Source organism: Pocillopora verrucosa, chromosome 1, assembly GCF_036669915.1.
Source record: "Pocillopora verrucosa isolate sample1 chromosome 1, ASM3666991v2, whole genome shotgun sequence".
NCBI classification, from domain to species: Eukaryota; Metazoa; Cnidaria; class Anthozoa; order Scleractinia; family Pocilloporidae; genus Pocillopora; species Pocillopora verrucosa.
The window spans coordinates 5789633-5812052 of record NC_089312.1 but is presented as its reverse complement, the minus strand read 5'-3'; the positions used below and the strand labels follow the sequence as shown (position 1 = coordinate 5812052).

Here is a 22420-nt window from a genome sequence, read left to right as displayed (position 1 = left end):
ATTCTTAGGCAAGACAAAACATTCTTAGACAGGACAAAACATTCTTAGGCAGGACAAAACGTTTGGTAGGTGTCACGCAAGGCTGCATTTCGGAAAATGAAGGCATCAAAAGGAAGCAGTGTTAGACATGAACTGTTGCATCATACGAAAAAAATCTATGGTTTGCAAGTTTATTCTAACTAATATTTCCTAGTTTGAAAAAAATCTGCAATTAGTTATTTCTGGAAAATTATTGCGTTACGCGAGTGTTTCAATCTTGGTGATACATTATCACAGTGATTGTTGGTATCGAACTGTAGTCCTAAGTTACCTTTCTAATGTATTGTTCCAAAGGTTAAAGGTCATTCAGTACTTTTGGAATCATATTATACTTAGATTAAAAAAAAGAAAATAAATCGCACCATTTGTGGAGGAAGCCCGTGCAGATGATTCATTTGGCGACATCGATGCCTGGACATGTCCAAGTGAATCGGTGGTTGGCGGCGGTTCACTCGCGCGCTCCAGAACTTCGCCTGCAATGGTCGCTTTGCTTTTATTTTTCTTCCGTTGGGTTAACAGCACTTCCTCTTCGCATTATTAAAGAAATGCCTTGAACATTTCTTCATCTTTTCTTTTTATTCTAACGGTCATCTACATCCAGTATTTAAGAACAGACATGAAATAGCCCACTTTGGAAAAGAGCGGTAGCCTGGAACCGAAGTCGCCACGCAAGCGCTTATGGGATTGTTTGGGGGGACGCTCAAGTCGGCCATCTTGAATTATGCCCAAGCTCGTAAGTTGTTGTGTGCCTTTGTGCACCAATAATTTCAGAAACTCCTTCGGATTGACGTTTTATCGAATTCCAAAAGATGAAAGTATTCGCAGAGAATATGTCCGTTTACTAAGAAATGATAATTTGAAGATAGAGTCCGACAGTAAACGCGTTTGCTCTGCGCATTGGACTGGAGGTAGTAAGCTCAGCAGAACTCACCTTCCATCGATATTTCCTTGGAGCAAGAAGGAAAAGGAGCGACGGATTTTGTTCAGAACGGAAGCGACTGCAAATACAGCAAGCAAGAAAAGAAAAGTGGACGTGGGATCTTCTACCGAAATTGACGAAGGGACTCTTATTGAAATTGATCACGAGGAGTCCATTCCGGCCTCTTTTTGCGATGCAGCGACACAAACTGACATGACTGTAGAAATGCTGGATCGAATGGAAGCCGAACTTAAAGAGATGAGAGAGGAAAAGGAAAGGTTGGCAAGGGAGAGAGACGAGTTATCAAGGGAGTTAAAGAGACTTCAGCATGTAACGAAAAATCAGAAATTTGACATTGTAAAATTTAAGGACAGCCCTGAAGATGTCGAATTTTACACAGGCCTTCCCCACTGGGATGCACTTATGCTCCTTTATGACCTGGTCAGTCAGAAGGCTCAGAACCTGAACTATGGCAGTTACGAAAAGAAAGACAGTGGTTCAGAGCAAAAGCTTGGAAGGCCCAGAGCATTGACTTTATTTGAAGAGTTTGTTTTGACTTTAATGAGACTTAGGCTTGGCTTGTTTCAAAAGGATCTTGCACACAGATTTAATGTTTCTGAAACTACTGTTTCTGTTGTGTTTAACACTTGGATTCGGTTTATGAGGATTGAAGTGGAGCCTTTAATTTGCCTCCCCAGGAGAGAGCTTCTACATCAGTTCATGCCAAACATTTTCAAGGAACTTTATCCAAGGACAGTTCTAATTATTGATGCTGTTGAAATTCGAGCAGAGAGCCCCTCATCACTTGACATGCAGTCAGTGTGTTATTCCTCGTATAAAGGAACAACAACTATGAAAGGACTAGTTGCTCTTTCGCCCACTGGAGCCCTGGGATTTTTAAGCGAGCTTTACACTGGTAGCATAAGTGACAAGGAGCTTACCAAAATGTCTCATGTGATTGACTACTTGCATCCTGGGGACGATGTCATGGCAGACAAAGGCTTTGACATACAAGATGACTTTGCTGCAAAAGGGGTTACTGTAAACATACCTTCTTTTCTTAAAGGAAAAACTCAGTTCAGCAAAGAAGAAATGGCACACAACAAAAAAATTGCTAGCCTGAGAATACATGTTGAGAGATGTATTGAAAGGATGAAAAACTGGCATATTTTTGACAGCAGAATTCCTTTAACATTGGCTCCTATTGCTAGTGACATGTTTATAATCATAGGGGCACTTACAAACTTTTTACCACCTCTCATTGATTAAAGTGTAATGCATGATTCCAGAAATGTCCATACTTCCCCATAGGAGGGTTTTTTCATTTAAACCCTTCCAACCCCCGCCCGGGTACTGCTGGTGTGGTGCTCTAACATCCCTTGTTGATGGAGGAGATTTATCCTCACTCTTGCTTAGTTTGCCATGTTGATGTTTTTTAAATTTGGCTTTGGCAATTGGCAGATTGTCAATCTATCTTTTTCTTGGGACATTCCATGCACATGGCTTTGAAGTGCAAGAAAGTGCAGGGGTTAAGGAAGGATTTACAGGTGCTTTACTTTGTTTGAAGAACTCCTCCGGTGCAAATAGTGTTGAAGTTACATGGTTGCAACGCCCGTCAACTCCAGCTGGGCAACCATCATAAGCTGTTACTACACTGCCATCTTTGTTGAAAACAATGAAGCAATTATACAACACTGTCTTTTTCATTGATGGAAGAACTTGACTTTTAACATAAAACTTTCCGTCAGATTCCCTGCATTTAATGCTAAGGACATGGCCAGATTTAAAAAAATTGTATCCCTTGACAAGAGGTTTTGCTGTGGATAATTGCTTCTTAGCATCACTCTCTTCAATCATGTACCTCTATATTGTACCAAATGATATAGCAGGTAAAATATTCAAATCTTCTGTAAATCCGTCCACTGGAAAGTTTTCTTTGAGTTTTTTAGCGTTAATTTCTTCCATGAGTCCAAGGTCTGCCTTAGCTTTAGCCAAATGGATTCCACCATCAGGGTCCTTTATCTTCGAGCTTAGGCCACCAGCAATATAGTCTTTTACCCTGAAACAAAATAGACAAAACACGAACGTATTAACGATGTTCTCAGAAAATTGTCGACTAGCATCGTAATGTAAAGCACAGGGGGCAATAATAAGAGTTCTCGAATAATTTCAAAGCTTTCTTACCTTTGAACAAGCTGAATTTTTGTTTCCAGTTGTTTTAGCTCCACGGCAAAGAAGCCATCGCTGCAGCTGTTTCACGGTGCATTCTTCTGGTATTTCCCGAGGTAAAATTGCTCCTGGTACATCTTCTTCTCTTAGCTTTACGCTGTCAGATTTGTTTCTTTCGATAACTTCGACCTTATCGCTATTTTGCTCTGTTAAAACCTTGCTGTCACTACTACATTCCGCGCTAAATTCCGCCATGTTTTTGTTTTACTTACGTCCCCCCAAACAGTCCCATAAGCGCTTGCGCGGCGACTTCGGTTCCAGGCTACCGCTCTTTTCCAAAGTGGGCTATTACGCCATGGCAATTTTAGGCGACGGCGAAGCGAATCATTTCGAATTTCAAATTTACCGCCACAAGTGAAGAAGGTTTCGATCGGAGGAAGGTAGTACAAACCTCAAAAAATTCTTCCATTGTCATGAAAACGTAGAAATTTTTACCGAGAAATGCGCCTCTGGTCAGTGCCTTGCATTGGCTGCAGCTCAGGCTGTTTTGGAGTTCTGTATGCCACGACGGATGATTGACAAATGATTCAGAGGGACCTAAGGCACCTCTCCTTTTATGGCGCGCCTTCGTGTAACGATTGAAATCGGATTTCTGGTTAATTATAAAACTGTGAATTGACAATAAAGGTAAACTTTTTCAGAATGTTTTGGGATTGATGTATTACTTCGGATTGGGTGATGATATGGTGGCAATTGGTGCGAGCTCAATGGATGGTAAGACAGCGAGCCTCCTGCCGAAGAAACAGCAGAAGAAGCGGATTGTGCCTGTTAGGCTAAAGTGGCAGGAAAAAGACAAAGCTTTGGCAGCTTTCCGTTCCTCCATAGCTGGTAAGAAGAACCCGAAAAAAGTTCAGGGGAGGAGTATGAAACTGATCTCTTTAAGGTTTATATCAAACCAGAAATATATTCCCAAACTGTCTACAGCACTTTACAACATCCAATAGGCGAGGCCTTAGGGCGTTAATTGTCCAGCCCCTTGGAACTGGGTGTGACCAAGGACCTAAACAAATCAATCATGGTGCTGTTAGACACTACCTCCACATGCAACACACCACCAGATAGAATTGCTCAATCTTTGATCCCTCTAGGGCTGACGAAAAAAACTATCTCACCCACAGCAAAGCAACCTTATATGCCTATGACAACTCTTAGCTGTGGTGAAGTTTTTCTTTGCTCGAAATTGAATTCTTTCGTATTATATGTTTTATTATTTATCAAGCAAGTTGATATTTCGCTACCGCTAAAGTAGATGCGAATAATATACACATGAAGAAATATCAAGAATCCGTAAACGGAAACGTGGAAGAAATATGTGAAAACCTTGCGGAAACACGATGCTCAAAACGCGTTTCCGCTGTCGGTTTGGTGACGTTTACTCGTGTTTCCGTTGCTGCGGTCACAGCGGAACCGTACCACATTTTTACATGTTTCCGTCAGGTTTCAGTTGAAGGAAAACAAACAAATGTATCCGCAAGTGTAACGTCATGTTAACATGTGCGGAAATACATAGTAACGTGGCGGAAACATGAATTTTTTGTATTTATGTCGACGTCATCATACCTAAACGTTCACGGAAATACAAGGTCACGTTCCGGAAACACGTTTTTCTCTTGTTTCCGTAGACGTAATCAGACAGAACGTCGACGGAAATACTGGGTTACTTTTCGGAAACAGATTTTTGTCTTATTTCTGCTAACGAATTCAGATCTAGAGTGGACGGAAACACTAGATTTTGTTCCAGAAACACTTTTTTTTCTTGTTTCCTCTATTTATCGGACTCTTTCAGCACTCGTTATTCGTGATCTTCCTTTTTCATTACATGACAGGTAAATATGTTCTGATCGTGCGGTTTTATATAACCCCTACCAGACTTTTATACCGTACGTTTGTGAAATCTATGCTCCGCACTATGTACAATCACACATATACAAGAACTATATTTTCTTTACAGCTTCAATCAATTTATTTCATTCTTCTTCTTTTCTTCAATCGATCGACCGGTGACAATTTTTATTATATGAAAAGTACGTATATATTCCCTCGTCGTCCTTGTCATTTGAACATAACATACCTGAAATTCCTTACTTAACAAATGAACATCAGGAAAAACATACAGCTGGTATTTATGAAATGTCAAATGTTCTGAAAATGTATAGAATTAGTCGCTGTGGACAGCCCAACGAGGGCCGTTAGGTGGGTGAGGGCGTGGTGATTCATCGTCAATCCGGTTGACACGTGCACTAGTACGACGTTGCTTCTCAGTCAGTAGCAGAAAGCGCTTTGGCATGGAATAATCAAACTAGTTGTGCGTGCGTACAGTGATGTATCTGATCAGGTATTTTCAGGGCATAAGCTCGTAGATTATCAAATAAAACCCCTCGTTACATCTCTCGGGTAGAACGTGCGCTATGATTAGTCCATTTAGCGCGCCGTATTTCTTTGCATGGCCCGCTAAATTCAAAAGTTTGTTTTGATCGCCAAAATATCGCTTCAAGAAAAATTTGAACCGACTTAAGGAAAAGTGCGCCAACGAGGAAAAAGAGCAAAACTTAGAAGCAGATATCCCAATCTTTCGAGTCGGATTCTTCGAGTTTTTGAGTAGGACAAGCGGCAAGTAGAGAAATTCGACTATCTACGACGAACATAATTCGGGTCGTAAACCAGATTATTCCATTGCAGCCGAAAGGTCGTCGAATACTTTGAAAAGTCAAAATACAAGTGCAAAAAGTTTGTAGAGTTTTACGAACAGCAGTTTGATGGAAATTCTAATGTAATAAGCATACCAGCTGCTGCTCTCGATAAGCTCCTAGGCAAGTTCTTTAAAGGTGTCGACAAGCAAAATGACAGTATTTTAAGCTTTCAAATTGCATATTGGAGTTATCTTCGTCTAAATCGTCTCGTTTTTATTGCTCCTAAAGCTCTAAAAAGTAGGTTCAGCTCTCAAGCGAGTCCACGCCTTTCTTTCATCGCGTCAACAAACATCGACTCAATGTAAACCCGTCTTTAATCTTTTTTTTCAGTCTGCACCGAGTAATCCACCCTGCAACTTCTATGAAAACGCCACAAATCACCAAAAATCAGATACTAATCGTTAAAAAGGTGCTTGTGCTGTTTTCGATCGAATTGATAAAATTCATTCATTCGTTTGACGTTGACACTGACATTGAACAAAGTTAGCCGTTAGTTCGCACTCTCTACACAGAAACGCGCTGTGCTTTGCAGATTTCAGGAATTAAAAAAAAAACTCTCGACAAGAGTGTTACTTATAGAACGTTTTATCTCACTTCCTTACAGAAAACCTTGGTATACTTAAACTGCTGCTTTCGTGTAATTTTGCATTATTCTAAACTATGCATGGGTAATAAACGAATATTTTGAACTTTTGAACCAAAGTCCAGTTTTTATTGGAAGCCAATAAAATATTCTCGTGCTTACAATTTGACGCTCGTTAATCATCACTGGCCGTTCCGCTTGAACTAAAATCTTTTTCCCTTCTAATTGAATCAAGAGATATAGTAAATATCGTACTAACTTCGTTTTTCTCGGTCCGTACTGCAAGTTAAAGAACCTCGTTTTTCCCGTGCACTTCGCGCTTGTGCCATAAACCCAGCGGAAAAAAACTAGGTCCGTATCTTACAGTACGGCCCTCGAACTCGATTAGTAAAAGGTATGCGTGATGGAAATTAGTACTCTCGAATCGCTTTGAACGCGAGCAAGCCTTGATTCCTTAAATTAAAACCAAATCATACACGATGAACGAGTACGATTTCAGTTCCCCAAGTATACCAAAAGAATGGCTGCGACAAAGAGAGGCACTTATGATGCTTGCGAAAACGATTACCAATATGGCAATCCTGTCTAATCGGCGATTCGTTCAAGTTTTTCCATTTTCTTGGAGCAGTTAGACAAAAGCTGAGAAGGCAAAGGTGGAAAGGGTCATGTCATCGAAATGCGTCGTTCGTGTACAAGAAAGACAGCTATGTGTACAAGAATAAACAAGAATAAAAGAGAGATCTTGGTATTCCTTTACCTCGTCCGTTTTGACTTTCTTCAAAGGCTGCACTTCAGCCACATATACATGAACACCCTCTTGTTTGAACTGAGTTGTTACCAAAGATTCCACATAACCATCGATGAATAGGAATTTATCTTAAAATGATATATAAGCGGCGAGTCCCTGACAAATCGGTGGAGTGGTACTCAATGACTAAAATTGTCTTACAATCCAAACGGCAGCGACGCGTCCACATTGTACACAGTATTTACGAAATATGATTTGGGAATTTGTATCTCCTGATTAACAGAATGGTTTGAAGAGGTGGTGTCGTCTTATTCGAAATTTGAATCCATTGGCAGAACCAATTTTTCAACTGCGGAGACGATTTCCACGATCGAAGTTTTCAACTATCTGCTCGCTGAAATCCCCCGATTCCTCGAAATATTTTTAAAGTTCTGCCACATTGACAGCGTTGAAATCGGTTCTTATTTTCTTTACGCTTCTTGTTACATTCTTCGCATCTACTTTGGCGGTAGTGAAATAACAACTTGCTTGATAAATAATCAAACATATTACACAACAAAGAAATCAATTTTGTGTATAGAGAAGCTTCACGGCAGTGGAAATTATCTACAACAAAATGTCGAAGTCCTTACACGGGTCGTGGGTAGCTGACCCAATGTCCGAGCTTTCGCAGTTTGTTTACAACAAAAGTGACGTGACATTACACTAAATCGAACGCCGAAAAGGTAAATTCCCCGTTTTGAGGACATTTTGTCACAACTGAATGGTGCAAATTATTTTGTGGTAGCTGATGCGATATCTGGTTTCACCAACACACTTTAGATCACTAATGAAGCTTAGCCACAATCTCTCATACTCTTTTTGGCTGGTACTGGTGGCGACGTCTGCCCTAGCGAGTCTCTAGCGAAAAGAGGAATATTAAACGAGACAACAGTAAGCCCTGGCAGGAATAAAAGTTCTCTGTTACATTGCGGATCGTGTTCTTAAATATGGATGTGGAATAACACAGGAGGAGGCCGAGAAAGATCATGATGAGAATCTTCGCAATTTCCTGCTGCGAATGCAACAAGTGGAACTCGAGCTCAACCCAGCCAGGTAGAAGTTTAAAACCCCAAAAGTGATTTTTACGGGATTCCAGCTCAACTTCAAGGTATCAGCCCAGCCCTAACCATAGCAGAAGCAATTTTCAGTATGCCGAATGCTGAATTTTCTGGCAAAGTTTTCTCCAAACTTGAGTGATGTGGTCAAGGCTTTAAGAAAATTCACCTACAAAGACGTTCCCTTCCAGTGGACTGACTCACATGGCAAAGCTTTTGTTGAGTCCAAGAAGCTTATCGCTCAGGGCCCTGTTTTGTGTCATTTCAGTCCTCAGTTGCCTATACTACTTCAAGTGGATGTGTTTAGTGTTGGCGTTGGTGGAGGGTTCTGGAAAAATGTGAACTCGTCGCAATAGGAAAAAGACTGTCTGATGAAAAGCGGAAGTGGTGCAAGCTAATATTTCAAGTCTCTCTACTATATTTTGTACTGCTTAGGTCGGGTACAAAACATGATTATATACGCCGAAAAGAAAATGGGCGGAAGAAAAACTTTCCCAGGCAAAAGACAACAGAGCAATGTGTCCTTGTATTAAAAAAAATTTTCCAAAGCTCATTCTAAGTAAATGTTACATGAGTGTAGATGCGCGATGGAAACATGCAACAAAGTGGTTTCGGAGAAGTTTTCGTTTGTTTCCTCTGACGTCATCAAGAGATTACGTCACCGGAAACACATGTTGCTTTCAACTGAATACTGGCGGAAACATGTAGAAAAGTGATCCGGTTACGCTGTTTCGGCAGCGACGGAAACAGCAGTAAACGTCATGATCCTCTCTGTGCAAGCACATGTTAGCTGTTACGATTCCGCAATAGAAACAAAGGTTTCAGCAACTAAGAACTAAGAAACCCAACAAAGTCCAGTAACTTGCTGATACTCGTTAAGTATTTACGGATAAATGTAAATCCAATCGTCTCAGTAAACTTATTTAATGAGTTGTAGTTGAGTGACTTCGTGTAATTTACACGCATTTTACACTCACACTTGCAAATGCGTGTAGTGACACGCAGTTTGCGTGTTGCGCGCGTGCATCCTTTTAACCACATTTACTGCATGCATTTTAAACTAATTATTTAGTCATGGAGCTTGTAAAGCAAGCTAAACGTGTAAACTTGCGATTGCATTCTACTCGAATATGTAATTACAAGAAGAGTATAAGCCGGAGTTAGAAGAGGGGACTACTAACTCTATTTAAACCGAGCTTTTTTTTTTTTTAAGGATAAAATTAGATCGGTCTCCCCAGAGAAAAAGAATCAAACCACTAAAAGGGCTTATTCAGAGACAAGGTAGAATAAGCTGCAAAGTTCTCACACAAATGCAAGATGGCTACACTTATCGGCTTTCCATAAAAGTTCTAAAGGATACGTATCGTTGCCATACAGTACGTTAAAGACATCTCGATCTCTCATTTTTTTGCTTCATTAGCTTCCAAAATAACCTGGCGACTTTGGCGGGTAAAACGAAAACTGAGAACGCAGATCACAGTTCCATAGGGCAATTTTACCAACATGGGCTTTGTTTTTTCTTTAGCGTTTTGACAATGTTCACGCAATCAATCAAATCCTACTCAAGGTGTTGGCTTACATTCTTTGGTGTATCGATCGTTTTCAAATTCATCGGAATCCGAATTCTGATCTTTGTCCTCGGAAATAATCAGGCTCTAGGTTCTGGATGCAATCCAAATCCCAACAAGAAAAATAAAGCGATATCTAGGTCAGCATTTAGGCTGCAGAACTGGCGTGATTTTTTGGGTTTTCAAGCGAACTGAGGCAAGCGCGAGTCGGGCGCGAAGTGCAAGTTTTTCCTTTTGTCACTTGCGTGGAAATATCTAAAGAAAAAGTTAATATCCTTTCAAGTTAAAGTAGATCAATATAAAAGTGAGCTTCCTGACTTACAGGTACCGTAGCTTCACTAATGGAGTAAATAAATCACCACGCAACTTCTTAATCTTGTTTCCCTTTAGCGACCTACAAAATAAGTGTTTTCTTGAGAAACTGGTTTCTCAAGATTTGATAAATAATTACATCTTAAACAAAAAATACGGCAACCTTAACCTTATTCTGGAAATCAATTAGCCTCAACACTGACGACAACCGGTGTGAGTATAATTTCACTCAAATTCGGTGATTGACAAAATTATGTGCAAGTAGTGTTTGAACACAAATAAAGAAATAAAGAAAGAAAGAAATACACATTCTTTAAGTATCAAACATGAATTTATGCTTTGATGTTTTTATAATTCGGCCAACTCAGTATTGCTATCGTAGACTCCAGGTGGTATCTTCTCCTGCTGGTTGTCTTCCAAATCCCATATAATAAAAATGTAGCAAAATACCATTGAGGTTTAGCGTAAAATAATTCTTCTAGCGTCTCCGACGAGAAACTAAACCGATTATATATTTAACTGCGAGTTAGAAGAGATTGTAAAAACCTAGGTGATTTTTAAAATGCTCATTGTTTAGGCTACCTCAAAACAATTTTAAAACTAATTTGATGATAATTCTAACATCACACGTTTAACCTCTTGCTGCAGTAATGCAACTCCATTCCTTTGCTCGATACATCAGCTCTTCAATATTAAGCTCGTTTGGTTTTATGGTTGTGTGAAAATGTTTTCTTTCTCTTTCCTTTTTTAAATTTTATGGTTTTTTTTTTAATTTTTATTTTTCTATAGTTAATAATTTGTGTCGAGGTTCTGAATTAAGTAGAGACCCCTGAAGTAGTGTGTGTGATGTTCGATTGTTTTTACTCTTGTTGTGATTATTGGTTGGTTGTCGCTTTTCCCTCAGGAGAAGCGAGGGGATTTTATTTTCCCGCCTTATATGGCTGATGTCTTTCTGTGCTGAAAATATCTACCTGGGTGTTTTATTCAAACTTCGGGAGATATTTGGACACTTTGTACTTGTACATTTATAGAATTATGGTCTGGCATTCTTAATTTCGAGTACTGAAAAACTGGAAGTAACTGCATACTACTGAAACGGGAAATCCGGCGACACACGACATTGTGGGATTTGTAGCTCTAATTAACTATTATGCAGTGAATTTTGCTACTGAAAAGCATTTTTAGTACGTTGATCCAAATAGTACTCCCTGCCCTTAAATTTGATAAGTTCTTCAAGCCATCAAACCTGGTTATTGTTGTAAAGATCTACGCTTAAATAGCAAAGTTAAAAGAGTGCTACGGTTTCTTTATGTCCAACACTGTCATTCTCAAATTATCCCTGACCTGGTTTTTTCTCTTCCTCTCTTAATAACAAGGTCACTTTTCAACTTAAAGAAATTTGCATACAAATTTTGTGAATGGCGAGAGGCAAGTTTTCAACGTCAGAGGTTTTTTGACACCCTTGTCATGAAGAAATAACTATTTCTTCAATTCCACGTGGGCCGTTGGTAATTTTTTATCATTATTATTATTTTCTTTTTAGCGTTAAAAGTTCAACTCGAAGTCAAACTCAAATTATAACTTGGACTCGGAAACCAAACAACAAAAAGAGGTAGATTGTATTCCTCTGACCAGTCTTGACATATACGACAATTGAGATCGGATTTCAGGTAAACTTCAGAACCGTGACTTTAGGATAATAAGTCATTTTTTTATGATTCTGAACAACACATGATTTCGAGTTGTTCATTTGATAGATTTTTTTTCCTTTTTTTTTATTTGGTTGGATAAACTAAACTGGGAATGAGTCTAAACAATATTTAAAAGTTTTTTGAAGTCCCCAATAGACAAAAATTTAGTAAATCAGTGAACTCAATACACCTAAAGTGTTGATCAAACATCGTTCGAAATAGAAAAAAAAACAACCATTTCTATACTTTTGAGCATGGAAAATCCCTACAGGGACTTGAATTTTCTCGAGTTGTTGGCGTTTGTTTCCACTTCACGCCTGTAAGGGCTGTTATCCAGTCATAAACTGTTTTGCCTGTCAGCGGTGATCCGTAGAAAGGTGGATGTTGTTAAAAGCGGGAATGGGGAATTGGGAATGTGCAAAAAGTCTCTCAACAGAAAGGTGTTTCAACAGAAATAGAAATGAAAACATTCTCTACGCATAAACCTGGAATTGTGATTTCATTTTTTTACAAATCGGCCAATTCGGTATTGCTAGTGTTGACACCTCTGGCTGAATGTATCACAAGTCCCACAGAAATAGAATGTAGCATAAATTCATTGAGGTTGGGTATTTAAGCAATCAAAAAAATTATTTTTAAGTGTATCGATGAGCGACTAAAACGTTTATTTTTCTACGAATTAGAGATCGGTCAAGGTACATTTTTAAAAGCTTACCATTCAGGCTTCCGCGACTTAATTTTGAAATTTATTAAAGATTAGATGACTACAACATGTTAAGTACTCAACGACGCCAAATAGAAAAATAGAGCGATAATTTAGGTGATCATTCAACGTCTTGCTGTGCTGTTTATGTTGTTGTTATAGATATAGTTTTCTCGTTGTTTTCCCATTGGAGAGGCGAGAGGATTCTGTTTTCCTCCTTGTATGGCTGATCTTTTCTGTCCTGGAAATGTCTGTCAGAGTTTTTCGATTGCAAACTTTGAAAAGATATTTAAATGCTTAGTACAATTAGAGAATTGTGGTTTGGCACGCTTAGTCTGATATTAAAAGTATGCTGATGAGTAACTGCAAGTGGTGCATACCAATGAAACGGGAAGCCTGGCGACTCACAATGTGTGCGAGTTGTTTAATGATTGTGATGGGTGGGGCACTTTACAATTTTGGTTTGCTTTTACTTCAAAAACTCCACTCTATGATCATTAAATTCAAAACTTCAAGTGAACTCGTGGCAATCGGAAGAAACTGGTGTAAACATGTAAACGATGAGGAGCTGATCACTGTGTTCGCTGGGGTAGAATCCCTTCTTAATTTCCCGTCCGTTGACTTATCAGAGTTCAGATCCACGAGAAGATGTTCCATTGACCCCTAACCATTTCTTTCAGGGCCAAATGGGGGGACAGTTCGTGCCTGAGTCCGTTGAAACCACTCCTTTGCGTCCGCGTCAACGATGGCGAACGGGTCCAGGGCATTATTTCAGGAGTGTGAAGGAGATGGCTCAAGGAATGTATTCCTGCCCCTAACAGCCGACCGAAGTGGACTTCAGAATTCCGAGACCTAAAAGTTGAAGATGTAGTTCTTGTGATTCAGCCCGATACTCCAAGAGGACGTTGGCCGTTAGAACGAATTGTTGAAAGTTATCCTGGACGTGATAGTCACACCCGTGTTGCTAAAGTTGCGTGTGGCGTCAAAACTGTCTTGAGACGAATTAATAAACTGATTCCGCTTGGAATTAATTTTTAATCACTTATTTAGGAACACACTAGGACTACCTCCCAGTGTTGGGAGGGGGAAAATGCTAAGAAGAAAGTACGGGATTGGCGTGTCGTGCAGTTAGCGCGCGCGCGCTGAGACATTTAAATTTTACTAGTTCGTACGCAAGTTACGCGCACGATTTCTCGCGTGTGTATTTTTCAGTTTTATTCGCATTTTTTTTTTCAGTTTTACCGTCTTTTAACCGATTAAACGTGCCTGCTTTTTAAGGATATTTTCGTTATCACTTCCGAACAATCATTAAATTCAAAAATTCAAGTGAACTCGTGGCAATCGGAAGAAACTGTTTGAAGAAAAGCGGAAGCAGTGCAAGTTAAGGTGGCTGGTACCAGTTTTAATCTTTTTGATGGTTTGTAGCTTTGAAAGAATATAACAAAAAGACTAACCAAAGCCAGTTGAACACTTTTACAGGGTTGAAGTATATAACCATCGGTTATCCAAAAATAGGTGTTATTTCGTCACCAGCAGTTTCCATGGCAACACTTTCATAGGACTATTCAGACGCCTAGTTTAGCTTATGGCTCAAATAATTTGAAAAATAACTCGGCGACCCTGTGATTTTTCTTAGTGACCGCTTTTGGCACTTGAAAAGGAAAATGCACAAAGACTTTAAAAAAATTATAAGGAGCGGAATTTCAGAGAATTTAGAAAAAGGCAATTTTCACGCATCGCAAATGTCCTTCCGTATAATTTCCCAATTTTTTTCTGATGATTCCTTTCAATGTTATTATTATATTGGAACATTAAAAAGAAGGGGGCACCGGACTTTTTTTCATGCAAGAGCTTTCGTGAGTCTAGCGATTCCCACGCACGTTCTCGCGCATTTAAAAATCTGGATCCACTATATCGACAGTTGTTCATGATCTGTTACGGCTACCGCTGACAATTGCGTGTGCTCGCGCGAGCTCCTACTGCATCCGATCTGATGTTCAGAAACGTTTACTGCTCAGAACGTCATTTAGCAGCCGTTAAAGACAGCCTTCCGGGCCCACCTTGAAAGATGTACTTCCAGCTTCTGACTATTTTAGCCATATTTTTATTGAAAAACAACGAGCGAAAGTTTGAAATGGAAAACACGTGTTGGTTGTCGCTTCGATCGGAATGTTTGTTTAGAGATTGTGAGTCTTCTAATAGGTAAAACGTTATGCCTGATATTTTTTCGGGCATCTCTCCTTATTCTTCGTTCCTGTTTTATTCGAAGTGTCTAACTATGGCGGCCAATATCCTCTTCGTCCGTGTGACTCGTGTTGTCTTCGCCGATGAAGTTGTTGGTGGATTAGACAATATGGCGACTAGTCCTCTTATACCAAACCTTGTGTACAGTTTGTGAAGGTCATCGTAAGAGAGATCACTGTCAGCGATATTTTGTGCCATTGATCTTTTAATTGGTCCGGTGTCGGTTACGTTGAACAAGTTGTCACTGAATGTTAGAAGAAGTTCGTGGCGTTGATCTCGGTAGAGCATGTTTGCCACTGCGTGGGGAGCACTGATGATACTGGAATTCTCAACGATGTTTTTTTTCTGGAGAGGCTTAATGACGATCCAAAAAGAATTTTTCTCAGCGCCCTGACATTTTCTAAAGCATCATGGGCGTCAAATTGTTCCTTGAACAAATGGTTATAAAAGTTTCTTTGGTTTGGTTTGCAGTATCTACTAGAATCGAGCTCAGATGCTTTATGTTTGTTTTTAATCAGTTTTTTCATCAGATGTAGACTATCCGCAAAGTAAACATTCATATCAGTAATGCCATCCTTGAAGTTTTCATCACTATTTCTCAGGAGAGTAGGGACATCGAGCGTTGCCGAATAATGACCAATTAAAACAGTAATTTGATTTTCATGTCGCTCAGAAGACTTGACTTTAGTTATAAGAGTCAGGAAGTCACGAAGTGCTTCCTCTATGGTTATACTTTCGACAGGAATGCTTCCTTGGCACAATGTCCTTACTCCTTTTATGGTCTTTATGGTCAGGCCATTGACAAGGTAGGCACTGTAACTTATGTTGCTTTTGGGAGAATGTAAGTGGAGAATTCATGTTTCTCATTTCCACTTACAGCAGACAGTTTGCACATCTCAGCTAGCTTCCCTGTGCAAGTCGTTTATGTGTCAAAGATAACGAATTGTTATTTCTGTTTTGAATCATATTGTAAGTGCACAATCTTTGGCCTTATAGTGTAGGGTGGTGTTATTTCTTCATTTATCCTTTTAGCTCAGTGAGTGATATTTCTGTAGGCATTTCAAATACATTTTGTGACACTGTTTCATGATTTGTTGGGTCCAAATTTAGACCTGCTGAAGACTCATAGGTGACCCCTTCACTGACTTCCCTCCTGAGTGTTTGCAAGGTTTTTTGTTAAGATAACTGGTTACGCCTTCTCTTGAATTTCTTTTTTTCTTTTTGTTGTTTGTCATAAAAAAGCTTCTTGTCCATTGCTTTAGCATGTCTTTCATAGAGAGAAGCAAGCTCAATATTAAGAATCTCTAATGTTTTTCCAATGTGGTTGTATCCAATATTGGTTTGTGCCACCCCACATGCTACTCAAAAATCATTACTTTCACTGCCTCCATAAAAATGAGTTTTGGAGTTCTAAGAACCAATGGTGCTATTAAGACTTTCATTTCTCTGTGAATTAACATGTGGGGTCAGTTTGTTCACTACAATGTCAGTAGAATATTGGTCCAGAATGTCACTTAAGGCTATTTTTAGGGAATCTCCAAAAAGATCTTTGCCATTTGGCAAGTCTGTATGTTTGTAGGCAACAGGATTTTGCTTGAAACCACACCATGAAACATTACAACAAGTATGCTCCCCAAAGGCATGGGGAATAATGTTTTTGAGACCTTGCTTTAAAGATTCAGGATCTCCCACATTTGGCTGACACAAAAACTGAAGCACTCAGTGATGTAATTTATAACCTTTGAACTGAGAATTGAGCAATTCAATCCTTTGAAGCAGTCTCTTAAGATTGTATAATCTGGTATTAAGGGATTTCTTGGCATGACCAACATCGGACCATTTCTCAACACCATAAGGGACTTTGTTCTTTATGTCTGCAAGGGTTGTTGAGTCATCATCCCCGACATAAATTGAAAATTTGACTCCAGATTGAGGAGCTTTTCTCCACAGTTCACAAGCAACATCTCTTTCCATTAATTTTGATGACCATAGTGATTATTTCAACAATCATGCTTTTTTTCTTTCCCAGTTAATTTGTTATGGCTACATACTCGACACATCTTGTGGAATAACTCACAACTTTTCCAGCAGCGAGACCTATGGCAGCCCCATGACCAGTCGCAGAGTTGTGTCCCCTTCCCCTTTTTTTGCCAACCCATATCATAGGAGACAGCTACTCCAGGGAGATGGTCTGCAGATAGACCAGAATATTTCTCGGCAATTTTTTTTCTAAACTTAATTTAAATTTACAGCTGTCTGTAGCAACCTTCTCTAGGGCATTTCCAACTTCTCTTTCTCTTCTTTTAAACAGGTTAAAATTCTTTGTTGGTACATTCTAGAGAGTAAATTATATAGGTGGGTATTCCCCATGCCAGCATGGAGGGATCCTGATACTGCACTTGTGTTGAAATCATTAACAAGAGGACCACGGCTTCCAGCTCTGTGTTCAGCAGAGGATTTTACTTCATTTTCGTGACTACAGAAGCTGCATTTAATGCTGAAGATACTACTGAGACCACTTTGTTTTTCTGCCATAATGTTTGTAAGGGATAATGGACCTGTGGGTGCAATAAATGGCCTAGTGATCAAAGTCATTTATTTATGCATAGAAGCAAATAGTTTGAGGAAAGCAAACAATTTAAGAAAGTGGAAGTTCAAGATGACAGGAGGTAAGATATTGTACTCTGAAATTTGACCAGCAAGAAAAGTCATATTTGAGCCTGTCTAAATGCCCATACTTAATAGCTAAAAAAAGTTTCCTGCACTGTGTTAAACAATACTTGTAATATTTTAAAATATTTTATTTTACCTAAAAATTATTTTACCCACCTTACACAACAATACCAGAGACAAACATTTTAATATACTCATATGAGATTTATAAAAAGATCTATTATTTTTATCGACTTATTTTGTTTTGTGTGTGTCTTTTTTTTTTTCTTTTTGAGAAAAATATTTCTTAAGGCTCCTACAGGAACTTATCTCTTTTGCAGCTTGAGCAAGATTTCAACTCATTTCGAAGAACTGGAAGTTCAATCAGTCTTGTACCTCAAATATCAACCTCGTATTCAGTGTGCTGTAATGATAAAATTTTTGCTTAGCTATTTGATTTCGGGTATTTGATTATCAAGAATCAAAAGAATAAAAGGAAAGAAGAAAACGTAACAAATCTCAGTCGAACCAGCCAAAATGCAACAGCGATGTAACACATAACTTACCTGTTAGGACCTCTTTTTTATTTTCCTTGGAGGTTCGCAGTCTTTCTCTTCTTCTGGCAGATTTTCTTTCACTTGAGTTCTCTCTTTCCTTTTGCTATCACGAGATTTCGTATCGATTGGATTTTTCGTTTCGATGCGAAGCAGCCTTTATGTCGCCGAGAATCGCCTTCTTTATTTTCGTTTCTGTCTCCTGCATACGCAGTGGCCGTTGAATACATCAAATACACTCTGGTGGGCAAACTTCTTACAAAATAAGACAGAAATGCGTAGACCGAAGAAAGCCTCGCGCCGCCATGTTTGTTGTGAATTTTACGCCTTTTAAATCTCGCGCTTCCTTCGCGCGTTTCTCTCGCGCGTGACGCATGAGAGTGACCAACTCCCCTGTGAGGAAACTGGTACCAGCCACCTTTACACTCGCATTTTCATTAATAAGGAACGCAACAAAGTGCAGTTATATTACTGGCTGATGCTCGTCAAAAATGTTACAAAAAATTTTCCTTCTAATTGTCTCAGTTAAAACATTTAATGAATTGTAATTGCCAGATTTCGTGTAAATTACATGCATCGCACAGTCAGACTTGCAATTACGTGTAGGAAACGAACGCAGTTTGCGTGTTGCGGACAACAAGTTGGAGTGGACAACAAGTGCATTATTGATGTTAGACGCCAGGTACTTTCTGGTGATCGTTAAGACTTTAGCCTTTGACTCGTTGATTGGGAGTTTATTTGAGTCAGCCCAGTGACGTATCTCATTTGCGGAGATATTTAGTGAAAGTTAAAGTTCAAGTAAATTATTAAAGTGAGCAGATGCTGCAAGGGTACCATCATCAGCATAGAGGTCTTCTTGTGAACTGACATGCAGTGGTGGATCGTTGTTGAATAGTATGAAGAATAGTGGGCCTAAAATACTTCCCTGAGGAATTCCATGTTCCATCGGCACCCCACTTGACTCCTTTCCACTCAGGTGAACTACTTGCTTCCTTCCGGTCAAATAAGACCGACACCATTTAAGCTCCGTATTCACCATGCCATGTGCCTCCAGTTTCTTCAGTAATAGTTCATAGTCAACCATATAAAATGCTTTGCTGTAGTCAATAAGCACCACTCCAGAGACCCTGTCCTTGTCCAAATTAAATAGGTCATCGATTATCCTGATGAGGGCAGTTTCAGTTCTGAGGTTTTTGCGAAAACCAGACTGCCTTAAAAAAATCAAGTTATTATCGCAGAGAAAAGTGCATAGGATGTGCACATGGCGCTCAATGACTCTCGACAAAACCGGTAACACTGAAATTGGACGATAGTTACACGGATCACATTCAACGCCATTCACGGGGCGTGTAATGAAATCCACAAGCTGTTTGGAATGCAAATTACGAAGTCCTTTCGCAAGGCGATGTTAACCATAGCCTAGTTTCTCTCCGAAGTCGATGTTGATATCGGAAACAATCAAAGTTTCTTTATTTAATAAATAAACTCTTTCGATGCTCGCTTCAATGCTCATGTCGTCAGCTTTGTTAGAAGGTGGTCAATAAACAATATAGCACGGAGACCGCGCCAATTTTAAGTTAAAGTTGCTTTCGATTTGTACAAGAAGTACGTCCTAAGCTTATAAGGCTTTTTAGCTCACTGATACGCCCGGCCGATATGCGATACTCAATATCCAATGCAACTAATTTGCCAAACATGAAGGAATATTTCGACTAATTGTCCATCATTTAAAACTGTGTTTGAGTTTTTTCCTTCATTTTCGAATTCCTCATTTTCTTAAAACAGCTTTTAAAACACGAGCCGAACGAGCAAAGTCCTCTGCTCTTGAAATCACGCATGAACTTTTAAAGGCAGCAAGCACAAGCTCTTTAAAATAGTTAAAACAAACCTGTATAACTCAAAGCAAATGGCTACTTCGTTGAGGGTAAACTGTGTTCTTACCGTGTTTGTCTGTTGTGCTAGTCTCCGAGGCATTACGACAAGTACGACAGTCCTTATGGTGCAACAGTAGCGTCATCTTTTATTAACTGACAATCTATTTGCCAAACTTTAGGCGTTATAGATTCCTTTGACTGTCTTCACCTAACCTATTTGTAAATGCCTTATTTTGGGCAGATGAATGATTTTCTAGTCTGCGTTTTATGCCTTTTTTTATTCTCTTAATAACTAGCAATGTTCATATGCTAGGAATAGCCAAAATCAAAATAATTTAGAACGCGGTTTTGTTAAACAATGGCTAAAATCTGTTCAATTAACCGACCTACACTTTTTTCCTATTTGAAATGATGGACTAATTGTGCCATCTCAGTGTTTTGAAAACAAACTAGTTTTCTTAAGTCTGTGAATAAGAGTCCTCCCCTTTCCTCTACATTTCGTATTAATGCGAGCGGCTATCTGATCCCACTGCTCACAAAAACATGGCGAGTCAAACTTTATTTGTAAAACGGACACAAGAAGGCCTTATTTTCCGCTATCCAATTCCTGGAAACCTTTAGTTCCTGGCGTGTAGCACCTCACCATCTCGTCGTCCGTGAAGAAAACATCAAAAGAAGCGTTACAGTTTACTAATTTATTCGTGGAGCTAGTAGAGCACGCTAAACGTGTCAATTTGCGATCGTGTTCTACTCGACTATGGAATTACCACAAAAGTATAAACCAGAGTTAGGAGAGGTGATTACTAACTCTGTTTAAGCCAAGCTTTTTTTTTTTCAAGGATAGGATTATTTTAAACCGCACACCGCACACCGCAATTCAATGCGGTTTTTGTGCTAAAAGCTAAAAAATGGGTCTCTGCAAAGAAAACGCACATCACATCACTAACGACTAAAACGAATGCATAAGTGTGAGAGACAAGGTGGCTACCTCAATCTGCTTTTCATTATTAAAAGTTCTAAAGGGTACATAATTATAATTCCTATACAGTACGTTATAGAAATCTCTGATCTCTTTCTATTCAGCTTCATTAGTTTTCCAAAATAACCTAACAACTTTGGCTAAAAAAAAAACTGAGAATGCACATCACATTTCCGTAGGCCAATTTTATTAACCTGGGCCTTTCTTTTCTTAGCGTTTTCCCAATGTTCATACATCGCTGTGATTAATTTCTACAACTTTTGAAATCAAATCTAACTCAGGGCGCTGGCTTACATTTTTTGGTGTATCCGGCGATCGTTTTCAGAATTATTGGAATCTGAATTCTGATCTTTACCCTTGGAGATCATGGGGCTCTAATGAGAAACATTTTCAAGACGTACCTTACAACAATTTTTTTCAATGCTTTTTATGAGTATTCTGAATTTTTGAAGTCTATCCTTCCCTTTAACTTACTAATTTACTCCAGTGTGCAAAACTGATCTGCACGGAAATAAAAAGTCTTTTCAGAAAAAGATAGATGAAGGCAACCTCGAACGCGCTGGGCTTCTGGACAGTGTGAAATGATCCCCTTGAGTGATATAGGGTAGTGACAAATTTGACGCTATCGAGAATTCGATGAACCGAAAAAAATTCCTGATTAAATGGTTACTTGACTGAACCTTGGCTGAAAGACGGCTAAAGACGCTTCACAACCAAACCCCATTTCAACTCATCTCTCTTGTCAAACACATTTGTACTTTGGTCCAGGAATGTAACTATAAAGGGGTTGATTTCTTATCATGAAACATCCAGAGAAGATAAATAAGCGAGACAAAGCCAGGACAAAAAGGGACGCGATCACGATAGGTTAAAAAGGCCAATACCCGGAATCCGATTTTGACATATTCCCACACTTGAAACAAAGTAGTAGCGTATGTAAAACGGACAGAATTCTGTGAAATTAACCAAATGAAGAAAATGAACGTTTGCCATTTTTTTTTCATGCAATACCTTCCACTCAGCTGACTCGGAAGAGTAACTCCATGGCAACTTTTCAATTTTCGAACTACTCGACATATCGATTGTCATAAAAATCAAAGGAATGCAGGAAAATGCCGACATAATTTGAGAGAGTCATCTGTTGTGACTGACATTATGCCAGCTTCTTTCACTTCGAATAGAAGATAATAGAGCAGATTTTACTTCTATCGAATTCAATATCTACCAATCTCGTTTCACGGTCTGGCGAAAAAGGTATATTTCACGCATACTGCACATGCCGGTGCAAAACGCGGTCTCGCTTAATGGGTGGAAGAACACGATATGCTTCACGTGATCCGCCCTTGAAATGAGTAGTTTTGCTTCATGACTTTATGAACGAGGCATATTTTACGTAAGGTGCATCCAATTTTTCTGCGTTAAGTACCGTTCTGTCTAAATGGCTGGAAGAACACAATATATATCAAGTCTTCCGAGCTTGAAATGGGCTGTTTTCCTTTAGGGCTTTAAGAATGAGGCATGAAATGTGCTGTTTAGCT

The 22420-nt window shown here is 39.2% G+C and overlaps 1 protein-coding gene and 1 pseudogene across 1 annotated transcript; one reads left to right on the top strand and one right to left on the bottom strand.

The window, feature by feature from the left end:
- The first annotated feature begins 1266 nt into the window (after window positions 1-1266).
- LOC136278500 (uncharacterized) lies at window positions 1267-2227 on the top strand. Its single transcript, XM_066161983.1, has one exon. The coding sequence runs from the start codon at window positions 1382-1384 to the stop codon at window positions 2225-2227; it is 846 nt and encodes a 281-aa protein (XP_066018080.1). The 5' UTR covers window positions 1267-1381.
- A 14006-nt stretch (window positions 2228-16233) lies between these two features.
- Window positions 16234-16797, bottom strand: LOC136280110 (uncharacterized; annotated as a pseudogene).
- Window positions 16798-22420: the final 5623 nt, after the last annotated feature.

What these genes read in the sequence shown, in the direction of transcription:
- LOC136278500 (XM_066161983.1), top strand. Translation starts at nt 1,382, where the DNA reads ATGCTCCTTTATGACCTGGTCAGTCAGAAGGCTCAGAACCTGAACTAT.